General features: G+C 37.4%; 1 protein-coding gene across 7 annotated transcripts in view; it reads right to left on the bottom strand.

Moving 5' to 3' along the window:
• Window positions 1-12,926, bottom strand: part of LOC109433178 (serine/threonine-protein kinase Genghis Khan) — a 187,331-nt gene that overhangs the window by 19,901 nt on the left and 154,504 nt on the right. For all 7 annotated transcript variants that reach the window (XM_062860822.1, XM_062860824.1, XM_062860825.1 and 4 more), the window contains 2 exons: window positions 3,714-3,823; window positions 3,105-3,425 (listed from right to left, as the gene is read on the bottom strand). In XM_062860822.1, the coding sequence (XP_062716806.1) occupies window positions 3,105-3,425; window positions 3,714-3,823 (431 nt within the window). The remainder of the gene's footprint in view (window positions 1-3,104; window positions 3,426-3,713; window positions 3,824-12,926) is intronic.

Below are 12,926 nucleotides of genomic sequence, written 5' to 3'. Positions count from 1 at the left end.
AATCTTCATGTATATTGAAAAAAGGGCCTTATTTTTAGGAACAACCAAATCATTTGAAGGCCCTGAATGCATCTTTCCTCGTAAATCTGTTGCGTGGACTATTGTGATTGCGACTACCACTGGCCACTGTTTCGGAACATTCGGATTAGGACATGATCGGTGAAGTACTAGATTTGTAGTAATGAGCTGATTTTTTGTATGATGAAAAGGTGAATCCCATTTTTACAATAACTTTTTTGTTTATATTTTTTCGCGAATACAACCTTCAGGACATTTGAAGAGCGAGTAATGACACGCATATTTGTTCTGAGCATTGCATGTTGCTATGTCTTGCCATTCAAATGTGACTAAAAAACAATGATGTCTGAAAATGCATTTATCTCATGGAGTATGTACGATAAAAAGTTCTTTAGGTGACATTCAAAAGGTGATATAAACTATAATGTCAAATTTGGAACAAAAAATTACAAGAACGTTATTTTTTTTCCTAAATTTCAATAAACCGACTGCAACAATTTCTTTAAAAAATAGAAAACCTACATATAATAGCGTCATACTGTCTTCGGCAAAAATATAGGTTTTTACCAACTACAAGTTGAACAAACACGATTTTTTTGGAATCATGATGTTCGGCGTCTGAAAACGGTAATGAAGAAAACAATCCAAGATGGCGTACCAAACTAATGTTACGTCTTACGTCATGAATTTTCAATTCACATTTAGACTCCGAACATCGTTTTATGTCATAGTACATTCATATTGCATGATAAGCTCTGAACTTTATCAAACTGCCGCCGTCCCGGCTTTTTTAATTATCATTTTCAGACTTCGGACTTCTTCCACATAGGGTATGGGGCACGTTCAGTGTAGTACTAGATTTGTAGTAATGAGCTGAATTTTTGTATGGTGAGAAGGTCAATTCTCCGTTTCTGCAATGAAATGGTGCAAAAGGCTAGGGTATTATGATTCCTTGGCTAATTTGATGCTGTTTGAGCAAATCTTTGGATAACTATGTTGTTTATGTTGCAAGAAATGGAGAAAACAACAACACTGTTGCCCAAAGCTTTGCTCAAACAGCATCAAATTAGGCAAGGAATGATTATACCCACGCTTTTTGCACAATTTCATTGCAGAAACGGAGAATTGACCTTCTCACCATACTAAAATTCAGCTCATTACTACAAATCTAGTACTTCACCGATCTGTCCTATTGGTTCCCTTCTTAAGCATGTGGCTCCCATTTTCATCCTACGAAAAACAAAGGATTGAAGCGCTGTTTGTTTTGTTTCTTATTTTGGTATTTTTTGTTAGAAGTGAGCACCCATGAAAACAAAAAGAACGAAATCAATCGGTGCCGTACTCGCTTGTTTTCGAATAGGATGAATATGGGAGCATGCGATTAATGATGGAACACATACCCAATAAAACTCATGGTTTTAGAGCCTTAAACTGAACGAAAGAGTCACCTCCTGCTGAGTGTTGCCCCACCGTATTAGATTTTCTGTTTACTATTTCTCAACACTGGAGATCATCCCCATACTAAATATACTCATATTACAAGGTTTAGAATCCAATTTTCACCATTTCTGGACTCTGTACGGTTATAGAAAAACAGTCGGCGTCTTCCCTATGATCCGCCATCTTGAGTAGATCTGCTATCTTGGATTTTTCGATGATCATTTCTGGACTCTGGGTATTTTACCATACCAAATATACCAATATTGCATAGTTTTAGAGCCTAATGCTTCATAAAACAGTCGCCATCTAAAATTTGGTCTGTCATCTTGGCTTTACTAGTCACTGTTTTTTTTTAAAATCCAAACAACATGCATGAGCCATGAGTATGGTTAAATGGGGCACGTTCGGTGTAGTACTAGATTTGTAGTAATGAGCTGAATTTAAGTATGGTGAGAAGGTTAATTCTCCGTTTCTGCAATGAAATGGTGCAAAAAGCGTGGGTATTATGATTCCTTGTCTAATTTGATGCTGTTTGAGCAAAACTTTTGGATAACTATGTTGTTTATGTTGCAAGAAATGGAGAAAATAACAACACTGTTGCCCGAAAGTTTGCTCAAACAGCATCAAATTAGGCAAGGAATCATAATACCCACGCTTTTTGCACCATTTCATTGCAGAAACGGAGAATTTACCTTCTCACCATACTAAAATTCAGCTCATTACTACAAATACTACTACAAGTACTACAAGTACTTCATCAATCTGTCCTATTGGCGTAATTTGACGTTTCGCATGATACGGCTTTGTTAACCCTATAGTAGAATGTTGGGGTCAATATAACCCAGACAGACTCGCTGAACGTGCACTACGCCATCGGGGCGCGTCTATCTTAACATCCTGGGAGGATTGAGTTTCATTTTTCATCGGAGCACGTGGGTTTAATTTCGCAAATTCATTTTTTTCTTTATCAAAAAAAAAAATGAATTACTGAAAAATCTACAGTTCCGGTGAGATTTGAATTTACGCGCCCCTTATAGGCTAGACAAGTGTTTTTCCAACTAAGCTACCGAGGAAATTAATGACACGGTATTTAAGTTGTATAGGATAATTCAAATATAATCGATCATGCTTCATCATTCCCTCTACTGCACCGCACTAGAGCAAATTACTGTTACTGTAGTAACTGTTGCCTGTCTTAAACCTTGGGCAGTCTCGTGGTATCCGTACCATGGTACAATTATCTAGAAATGAGCTTCATATTGATAATTGTTCTCATTCAAAATAGCGTTGGACAAATTTTCTTGACAACTTGTACCATGGTATGAATACCACCAGTCTGTCCAAGGTATTACAGGCTTCTATTTGTCAGCGACGGTGACTAGAAAGAACAACTGAAACCTGGAAGGCGAATAACGTGCCAAACGCACTCTCTTATATAGGTACAACAACAGATCATTACAGAAGAGATAGAAGCTCAGATTCTCAGTTAAAATAAACTTTTGAAATTCTCGGATTTTCATGCTTCAAACTTTCAAGCACACATAATAGAAACCCCAGTATAGGTATATTAGGTATGAGAAAATAAAATAGAATTATACAATAAAGCTATTTTTGTAATAAAGAAGCTACCATTAAAAGGTACATACCAGCGAGTGATCGCTCAGGTTGCTCTTCGAGCTGGACAGCGAATGGCCTCGGTTATCCTCGACGTCGCCTTCTTCGCTCTCCATCGAGTAGTTGGAATGGTGCATCGGGTGTCCCTGTTGCTGCTGTTGCTGTTGCTGCTGGTTGCCGTAGGTGTGCGACTGCTGTTGAAGGTGTTGCTGCTGCTGTTGTTGCACCTGCTGATGCTGCAACTGTTGATGCAGCGACGACAGGCTCTGGTTATGCTGGTTCATCGGGGTGTTGGTAAGGTTGTTCGATGACGAACTGGTAGATGTTACGTGCTGACTGTTCTGCTGGGACGGCTATGTTTTGTAATTAAAAAAAAATGCGTTAAATGTTTACAGAGTGGATAATATATTTCGATACTATTAGAATAATATCATTTGGAATGCACAAGCTTGTTCAGAACATAAATTTCAACGCAAATTTACTAGGATGGTGTTTGGGGTGAAAGTACATTTTTGTCAAAAACAATTTTGAGGATCCAGTTATGTCTTCCGAAAAGTCGTTGCAATTTATGTATGTTCCAAGCAAACAGTTGTGTAGAAGCACCCATTTTAACCAGTAAAATTAAGCAAAGCATTTCTTACCATATTCACTGCTAGCGTGGAGTTGGTGTGCGTTGTCGAGCCGGAACCATCGCGTGATTCCTTCAGGAAATGGTCCAGATAGGACATCTGCGACGAAGGCCTCTCCAAAACTGCTCGTTCGCGGGAAATTTCGGATAGTTGGAAGAGCCACGCACAGATGCGCAAATTCGACCATTTTTGGTTGTTGTTGTTGATGGTGGTGGTTTTATTTTAGTGAGTAATCGCCGTTAGTCGAATCGGTGTTATTCAACAACAAAGGATGAAGCATTTGGTTTGATTTAGAAGTGATCCGATTGATTGATTGATTGTTGGTTTGGGTGGCGGAGAAATTCGTTCCAATTGGTCGGCCACCACGTGGCGAATGGTGTTTTTTTTGTTGGGATTAGCAACAGCAGCATTATGACAAAACACACGATTGTTTGTGGGCGCGACAGTTTCAGTTTGTTTGTGTGAATATTGTTTGTTTGTTTTATTTTGGTTGGTTTTAGATTGGCACATCACAACAGTAAGAGGGCACGCGCGATTCGCAGATATTGTTTGCGATGAGATTTGTTTGTGGTTTTGTGATTTTGGCATGATAAAACAGAAAGAGAGAGAAAACGCATTTGTTAGAAAAAATGTATGATTAATATTACAGGAGACAATTTTATTGCATGAATAAGGGTTGGGATTTTGACGAACGAGGTAAAGCATCAAAAAATGACCAGTTTTTTTTATGGACTCAATCAAATGATATCATTTAATGGGGAAGCTTTCATTATGAAGCCTTAGGCATCGGGAGCTTTCTTTCATCGCTCAAGCATTAATCGCAATTCGCTGGTTAGCCAAAACGAAGGATTTGAAAATTTTGTTTGAATTCGTTGTCATTAGATTTAACGCAGTATTTGTTTTTTTTTTAATTAGGTATGAAAAATTCATGTTGAATAAGTTATTTCAACTTAAAGCACCTCTGTTTTAAAGTACTTATGATATTGTACATGTACAATGATAAGTAGTTGAAATATAGCATTTTATTTGAGTGGATGACGTATGTGTACTAGAGTTCGCGGAACAATTTAGTGTTTATCCTTAACAATTATACCGTAATGAACAACACTAAAATACAACAAAACAAAGGCTTCTTAAATCTTAAGTGTTGTTTTTTTTTTTTACTTTCGGTTACGATTGTGAATGCTTATATGCAAATGTTTTGAATATCACAAAACAAAATGAAATGCGAGCATTGGCGGCATTAGAAGATGGAAGTTAAGGAATAGTTTTTAAAATTTTCAAAATTGGCTTATCCGAAAATTGATAAAGTTATTTCCAACTAGGAAACCACTCCATCCAGTGTCTGAAGGCACAGCGTCAAAAACGTTGCAGATGTTTCACAAACACTTTACTGAAACTATTCAAGGAATACAATTGGAGATGCATCCTTCAGAAACATTTCCTCAGAAAATCTCACATTCTTGCTTACATTTGTTTTCCGAAATCATTGTAAATTTATTTGAAAATCAAATCAAAATTATTCACATTTTCTTCTTTAAGCTTTATGGGATTTTCTTAAAATTTTTGAATGTATTCCGATGAACTGGAATAATTATGTAGATTTATTAACGTATATAGTGATATATAGTATATGTGATGAAATGTAACATTTTCGACGTTCGAAACTGAACCAAATTTTCCCAACGATTTGGTAATAAAGAAAGCTTTTCGATTTTGTTCCATGTTCTAAATATGCCGCCTATGCAATAGTATTTGTTCAATGTGGAATATGTCTATTGATCTCCGTAATGAAGTAGCATTGCAAAGCGCGTCTTAGCTGATTGTGTCTACGATTTAGTATGTTACATATTCTACACAAAGACTCCTTCACATTGTTTAGCAGACAAACACAAAAATAAAGGAAAACAAAAAACGCCGTTGTCGTTTATTCTCTAACAATTTCACTATATTTTCATCTATCAGGAAAAACAGTAACAATCTTACATCTTTTTGTTTATCTCATTTTGCCAAAATACAATCTCTTTCAAAGCAATAACAATAGGAAGCAATCAGTGAAGTACTAGATTGAAAGTAGTGAGCTGGATTTTTGTATGGTGAGATGATCAATTCTCCGTTTCTGCAATGAAATGGTGCAAACAGCTTGGGTTATATGATTTCTTGCCTAATTTGATGCTGTTTGAGCAAAAGTTTGGGTAACTGTGTTGTTGTATTATTTATTTCTTGCAACTTCAACAACACAGTTACCCAAAGTTTTGCTCAAACAGCATCAAACTAGGCAAGAAATCATATAACCCACGCTGTTTGCAGCATTTCTTTGCAGAAACGGAGAATTGATCATCTCACCATACAAAAATCCAGCTCACTACTTTCAATCTAGTACTTCACTGATTGCTTCCTATTGGAACACAAAATTTTCAATTTTAAATGACTTACCAAAACAAAACGGAAAACTTTCTTATGCGCTTAACCTCAAAAAGGAAAACTTAAAAACAAAGTTAACAATTTTTGATCAAACTTCAAAATATCACTGGATGTTTTACGTTCAATAGGAGGCAATCAGTGAAGTACTAGATTGAAAGTAGTGAGCTGGATTTTTGTATGGTGAGATGATCATTTCTCCATTTCTGCAATGAAATTGTGCAAACAGCGTGGGTTATATGATTTCTTGCCTAATTTAATGGTGGTTGAGCAAAAGTTTGGGTAACTGTGTTGTTGTATTATTTATTTCTTGCAACTTCAACAACACAGTAACCCAAAATTTTGCTCAAACAGCATCAAATAATGCAAGAAATCACATAACCCACGCTGTTCGCACCATTTCATTGCAGAAATGAAGAATCTCACCATACAAAAATCCAGCTCACTACTTTTAATCTAGTACTTCACTGATTGCCTCCTATTCTCACTGCAAAGCGTATCATTTTTCGTTGCCGTTGATCTTGCACTTGGGATCAATTTCCACCGTGTTCTATCGATGTGTAATTTATGGTGTTAGATGTAGTACTAGATTGTTTTCGTGGGTTACGTTCCATCGTAGTTTGTTTATCGACAGACAAAGATGCCTTACCAGCAATAGCACTGAGTGACTGCTTTTACGATGAGATTTTCGACTGATTAGATATGTTGTAAGAATTTGATCGATTTGTAGATGAACAGGATAAACCTAGTTTTGGTTGCTGTAACGGACTTTATGTGAGATTTTCACTCCATTAAACTTTGAAAAAATAACTAGAGAAGATAGCTAATTAGCTGCGAAATCTTAGAGTAAGGTAAGATGATTATTAATCATTGCACAACATTTTAAATGCCCTTTCTACGCGTTTTCACACACATTCCGCTTCAATTACGCTTGTCTCGTTTTCTAAGTTTCTTACGTTTCTTATAACTACCTCTTCGGCGGTTTCTGTCGATCGTGATCGATCTCTCCGCGTCGTTTGCGGTTGTGTTTTGGACTAGATTATTTAGAGCCGGGGTTTCTTCCCCGGCCGTTTTTTTCGAGTAAATGTGTTTCTTTGGTGATAGATTAGGTGAAATAGGTTGTCGTTGCTCGTGTGCTTGTTGTGGTTGCTGGTGAGAGTGTCGGTGATGATCAATACTATTGGATTGTACAACTTTGCCCAAATGTTTGCCACAGTGTGTGGCTGGCCTGTTAGGAGAAAGAGTAGTACTAGATTTTTCGTTGCCGTTGAACACTACTTGGGAAGGAGTGGTGGGTGGCGTGAGCACGCTACCCATCGCGATTGGTGACGCACTAAGCGATCGTTCGTTTGCAGCAACGCATGCATTTGGCTTGGAAGCAATGAGTATTGGCTGGGGTTGTTGCGCTGCTGAATTTGTCGTTGCGATAGCCGGGGTTGTCACCGTGGTGGCATCGTTAGAGGTTGGTAAGCTACTACTACCCGAATGTTTGGCGCCGTCTTCGTCAACCCTCGTCACGGAAGTCGAGTGAGAGTCGATTATTTTTCTGTTATTTCTACTACAACATTGTTTGAGTTTATGATTGTTACAAAGATCTGGAAGAAGAACAATCGTAGAATCGCTGTAAGGGTGCGTAATATCAAGAAAAAAACATTTGCAAGGTGTGCTTGGCGTGAGCTTTGGTTTTAAGCGAGGTGTGGTAGTACTAGATCAATTTGGTTTAGCTGAATGCGTATTCAACGCGGGTGCAGTGGATGCGAGGCTGCTGGTTCATTAAAATATCTGCTAGTTTTACGGTGGTTTGGGCATGTTATTCTGATGTGAGTTTGATGTACAAGCGGTGAATAGGCAAGCATCTGGCTTTTACGAGACTTCTGAATGAGTAGTACGGTTAATTTAGCTTAGTAATCACTTTTGTCATTGGATTGTAATTAAATATTTTATCCTTAAATGTTTGTGGTCAATGAAATGATTTGAATCAATGATGCAGTATTTCACATCAAATGATCACAGGAGCACTAAAACGGGAATGATCGAATTTGTAGCATACTTTTTTTTAAACTCAGCTTAGCAATGATGGTTTTGGAAGACAAATATATATTGAATTACTTTTGCGTAGACATTATTCTCGATCTCTAGAAACATAATGTTACAATTTTGTGCATTTTTTTCAAATGTGATCTATTGCTTTGGGCACTTTGTCTTGTGGAATATACATTGCGAGTACATATTATGGTTCTCAATAGCTGCAAGCCCTGTTAAACTTTTATGTTTCGAGAAATAGCGGGTGCCGAACACTAGCGTAGGCAGTTTGTTCTTTTTTCTCACTCATTATCCTTGATAAACATGAGAAAGGGCTGGATGAAAGAAAGGGCAAGTGCCCGCACTTTCAACCTTGTGTTTGTTTAAGAAAGTGAGTACGAAATAGGCAAAGTGTCTACGCTAGTGGTGCCAAACTACTGCGGCAGAGGCAGGTATTAAGAGCACTTTTTCGAAATAACTGAATCAATCTATAACCAATAGGACGCAATCTTAGATTGAAAGTACTGAGCTGGATTTTTGTCTGGTGAGATGTTCAATTCTCCACTTCTGCAATAACTTGGTGCAAACAGCGTAAGTATTATAATTTCTTGACTAATTTTATGCTATTTGAGCAAAAGTTTGGGTAACTGTGTTGTTGCAATGCAAGAAAAACATAATATAATAACACAGTTACTCAAACTTTCACTCTACAGCATAAAATTAGTCGAGAAATCATAACCCACGCTGTTTGCACCATTTCATTGCAGAATGGAGAAAAAAAAATCCAGTTCACTACTTTCAATCTAGTACTTCACTGATTGCGTCCTATAGGACAGATCGGTGAAGTACTAGATTTGTAGTAATGAGCTGAATTTTTGTATGGTGAGAAGGTCAATTCTCCGTTTATGCAATGAAATGGTGCAAAAAGCGTGGGTATTATGATTCCTTGCCTAATTTGATGCTGTTTGAGCAAAACTTTGGGAAACAGTGTTGTTGTTTTTTCTATTTCTTGCAACATAAACAACATAGTTATTCAAAGTTTTGCTCAAACAGCATCAAATTAGGCAAGGAATCATAATACCCACGCTTTATGCTCCATTTCATTGCAGAAACGGAGAACTGACCTTCTCACCATACTAAAATTCAGCTCATTACTACAAATCTAGTACTACACCGAACGTGCCCCATTGACGAAAAACACTACTGCTGGTACTTAGCACTGGTCTAGGACAAACATATTTTGACAGACATGTGGCTGAGATAGCTACAATTACTATCTTGAAATTATATTATCTTTCCATTAAATACGGCAGCAGAGAAGGATTTTGTTTCTCTGTAGGTGGTTACGGCAAGAATAGGGTTTTTTTCTTCATTTTTTTCAATCCTAAAAGAACTAAACACCATGCATATGGTAATGCTAGGGCTGTAAACCGTTTCATAAGAAACTTTTGAAGAATTTGTATGTTAACCCGGGAGCGGTCGCGTCGTATACTGAGTACACGCACCATGAAAAATGCACGCTTGTGGTACACAGCGTTAGCGCGGCGTCGCTGCAGGTAGTCAAAGACGCGACTGCTTTTGAAGTAAACAGCCTCATTGTGACTCAGGGTTTCGATAAGATGAACTCGGTGGGTCAACACGAAACACTGCCATATGCAGCAACATCAACAGAAGGCACTAGTGCGGAACGTCAAACGCAAGGAAGAACTATGCGCGCGCCTCTGGTTGTAAAGACCACAACTAATACAATTTAAAATGATTGTTAAAAGCGTGGTCGATGGAAATTTTGCCAGTGTTATGTCTGTTTGTCTGTGGCTGGTAGGTCAGCCTAGGCACTGGTGTTCTTCTGATTTCAATTCAAGTGCTCAACACAAAACTTTTCCAATTCACCGAGGATCTCCCAAAACATCTCAACACTCGTGTCGAGTAGTAAGTCAAGAATCTCTGAAACGTCGATTGAAACCACAAATGAACTCTCCATACTATGACTATACTATGACCATACTATGACTAGGTATACCTAGAATTCTTCAAGAATTTGTTTATGAAACCTCGATCAATGATCCTGAAAGTTATCCATCAAAACTCCAGTTGAGAAAGACAATCGCACTTTGTTTCGATTTTAGCTTTATGAAGTTCAAAATTATACATCCAAACAAAGATGTGACAATGGTCACAAATCTAAGAACGGGTTTATTTGGAAAGAACTTTTCAAGAGAATTAGGGTGCCTGTACCAGTTATCGCACTACCTAAGGAAAACTACTTCTACAAAAATAAGAAGAAGACCGACGAATGTCGTCGATATGTCAAATGATAGATTTGTTTTCATACTTTACAAAAAAAATATAAAATCTGGGCCAAACCCACTTTTACTATTTACAGTGTCGGACAAAACAATAAGACCACCAGCCATTTTTCATACAAAATGGTCTAGTTTGACGATGTGATGCTCGGTTTATAGTGAACCGATTTGGCTGAAATTTTGACAGCCGCCACGGAGTTACGTGAATTTTGATTTGTATTTAATTGAGTGAGTTCTGCTCACTACATCATAAGTTACAGATATACGAAACGACAAAATAATAGGACCACTTTCAGATTGCCATTATCAAATTATATATGAGAGTATCTGATACTTGATGATTGATAAACAAGTACTAAGATTAAGGATGCCATTTAAATTTGAGGACATTTTTATTAAATTTACCACAAATATCCATCACAAAAATTTGGTGTCAGAATTTTGTCGCACCGTATATCTGTAACTTCGGAAGTAGTGAACAGAACTCAATCAATTTTATACAAATCAAAATTCCCATAAATCCATGTCGGCTGCCAAAATTTCAGCCAAATCGGTTAACTAGAAACCGAGTACCATATTGTCAAACTTGACCATTTTGTATGAAATAGGACCGGTGGTCTTATTGTTTTGTCCGACACTGTATAACGGTGTGTGCCAATGATAGGAACCCTGTACCAGTTATGGACATACTTTTTAATTTCGGTTCCACTTCGCACTATTTACATGTATTCCTTATGGGATTTGCCATAACTGGTACACTATGGCGAAATAGGGTGCAAAGAAGCCGAAATTTTAAGGAAAATGATTTATTTCTATCATAATTTGAGCAAAATGTGAAATTTGAATGAGTGCAATCATCTTTTATGAACGTGATCGATTGTTCGCATATTTTTTCTTGATGATTTGCATCGTTAAAGGTTGAAAATCAACTATGGCGAATTTGAGGTACTATAGCCATAACTGGTACACTGAGCCTATTTAAGATTATGAGCAGCCAACCTACAAAAGCGTTCAACAGGCATTTACCAGGAATCGTGCTTAGAATACGCAAATGTTTTAAATATCGAAAAACATCAGCCGTAAATATGAAAATAACAAGCTGTATCACATGTACAATCTCCGATTACGATAGCCATATATATGCGAAGAATTGGAAGAGAATCTACAAAATAGTTTGATCATCTCGATTCAGTTGTGCTCAAAATCCTGCATATTCAAAATAATAATGACGGCGGAGTGTCTAACAAAACCGTAGTCTCTAATTGATAAAAATCTTTATTTTGTAATTCTCTCGCGTAAAAAAAAAGAAGAATCAAAAACAACTTAATAGTACCATGGTTTAAATTGTTGAAGCCATAGTTGAAGGTCCGAATCATGCAATTGCATGTTTATATACTGGAATAATACTTCTCTCTGAATTATGATATACGGTTTAGGCAATTTTACCCATAATTGCAGATAAATCTTACCTAGCAATTATTATATCTACCTCTGAAATCACAATTCTGAAATACAATCCAATGACCGTTGTGATTAATGTCTCGTGGCAAATGTCATCCAAAAACCAATAGAAAATCAATTGTCCGTGTGAGATTCCAAAAACAGAATAATCGGTCAAAATAACGACTAATTGATATGTATTACTCACGCAGAATCCGGGTGGGCATTTCAAAAAATTAGGGGGGAAGAAACGGAAGGAAAAGAAAATAAACTGGTAAATATAACCGGAAACTAAGACAAAAGTCAAACAACCAATCTAACATTAAGGAAACAAAATTTTGCTTAAGCGTAGCAGCTGGGATCTATTGTAGGCGCGAAAACTAAACATAACTCATAAAGGAAAACAAACTAAAGTTCAAACATTCGAGCATTCGAAGCAAATAAACTTAAAATAAGGAACAACATAAAACAAAAGAAATGAAAAACACAAACGAAAACGGAAAATACCAAATACACTCAAACAAGATAAGAAAGATATAAAAAAGTGCAACATTACGTATATGATTTGATTAGATAGATCAAGATGCCCCAGACACACGATGTTACACCAACCCAAACAGAAAAATTTCGTCTCATCGCTCGACTGCGTTCCTGTTGTTGTTGTTGTAGTTGCTGAAGTTCTTCCTGCTCCCTAAGATGCTGCTGTTGTTGTTGGTTTTGTTGTAGCGGCAAATTTTGGTTCCCACGGTTGTTGGCCTGATTGTAGGTGCTAGTAGTGCTGCTCATGTTAGTGATAGCAACAGTGGTACTGGTAGTAGAAGGTATAGCGGTGCAATTAATGATAGTACTAGTGGTATTATGAGTATTGGCCAATTGAGCGCTGCCACTGTTAACGATCGTGGTGGCGGCGGCGGTGGCGGTGGCGATGGTGGTGCTATTATCGCTAGTAACCTTTGGCGTCGGGCTGATGGCAAACGATGGCTGCTGGCCGCCATCGGTTTCGTTGCTGACTGGATTCGGGGTCGACTCTGAGGAAACA

The sequence above is a fragment of the Aedes albopictus genome, chromosome 3, assembly GCF_035046485.1.
Source record: "Aedes albopictus strain Foshan chromosome 3, AalbF5, whole genome shotgun sequence".
Lineage (NCBI taxonomy): Eukaryota > Metazoa > Arthropoda > Insecta > Diptera > Culicidae > Aedes > Aedes albopictus.
Note: the sequence above shows the minus strand (reverse complement) of the source record. Positions and strands in the feature narration are given on the sequence as shown.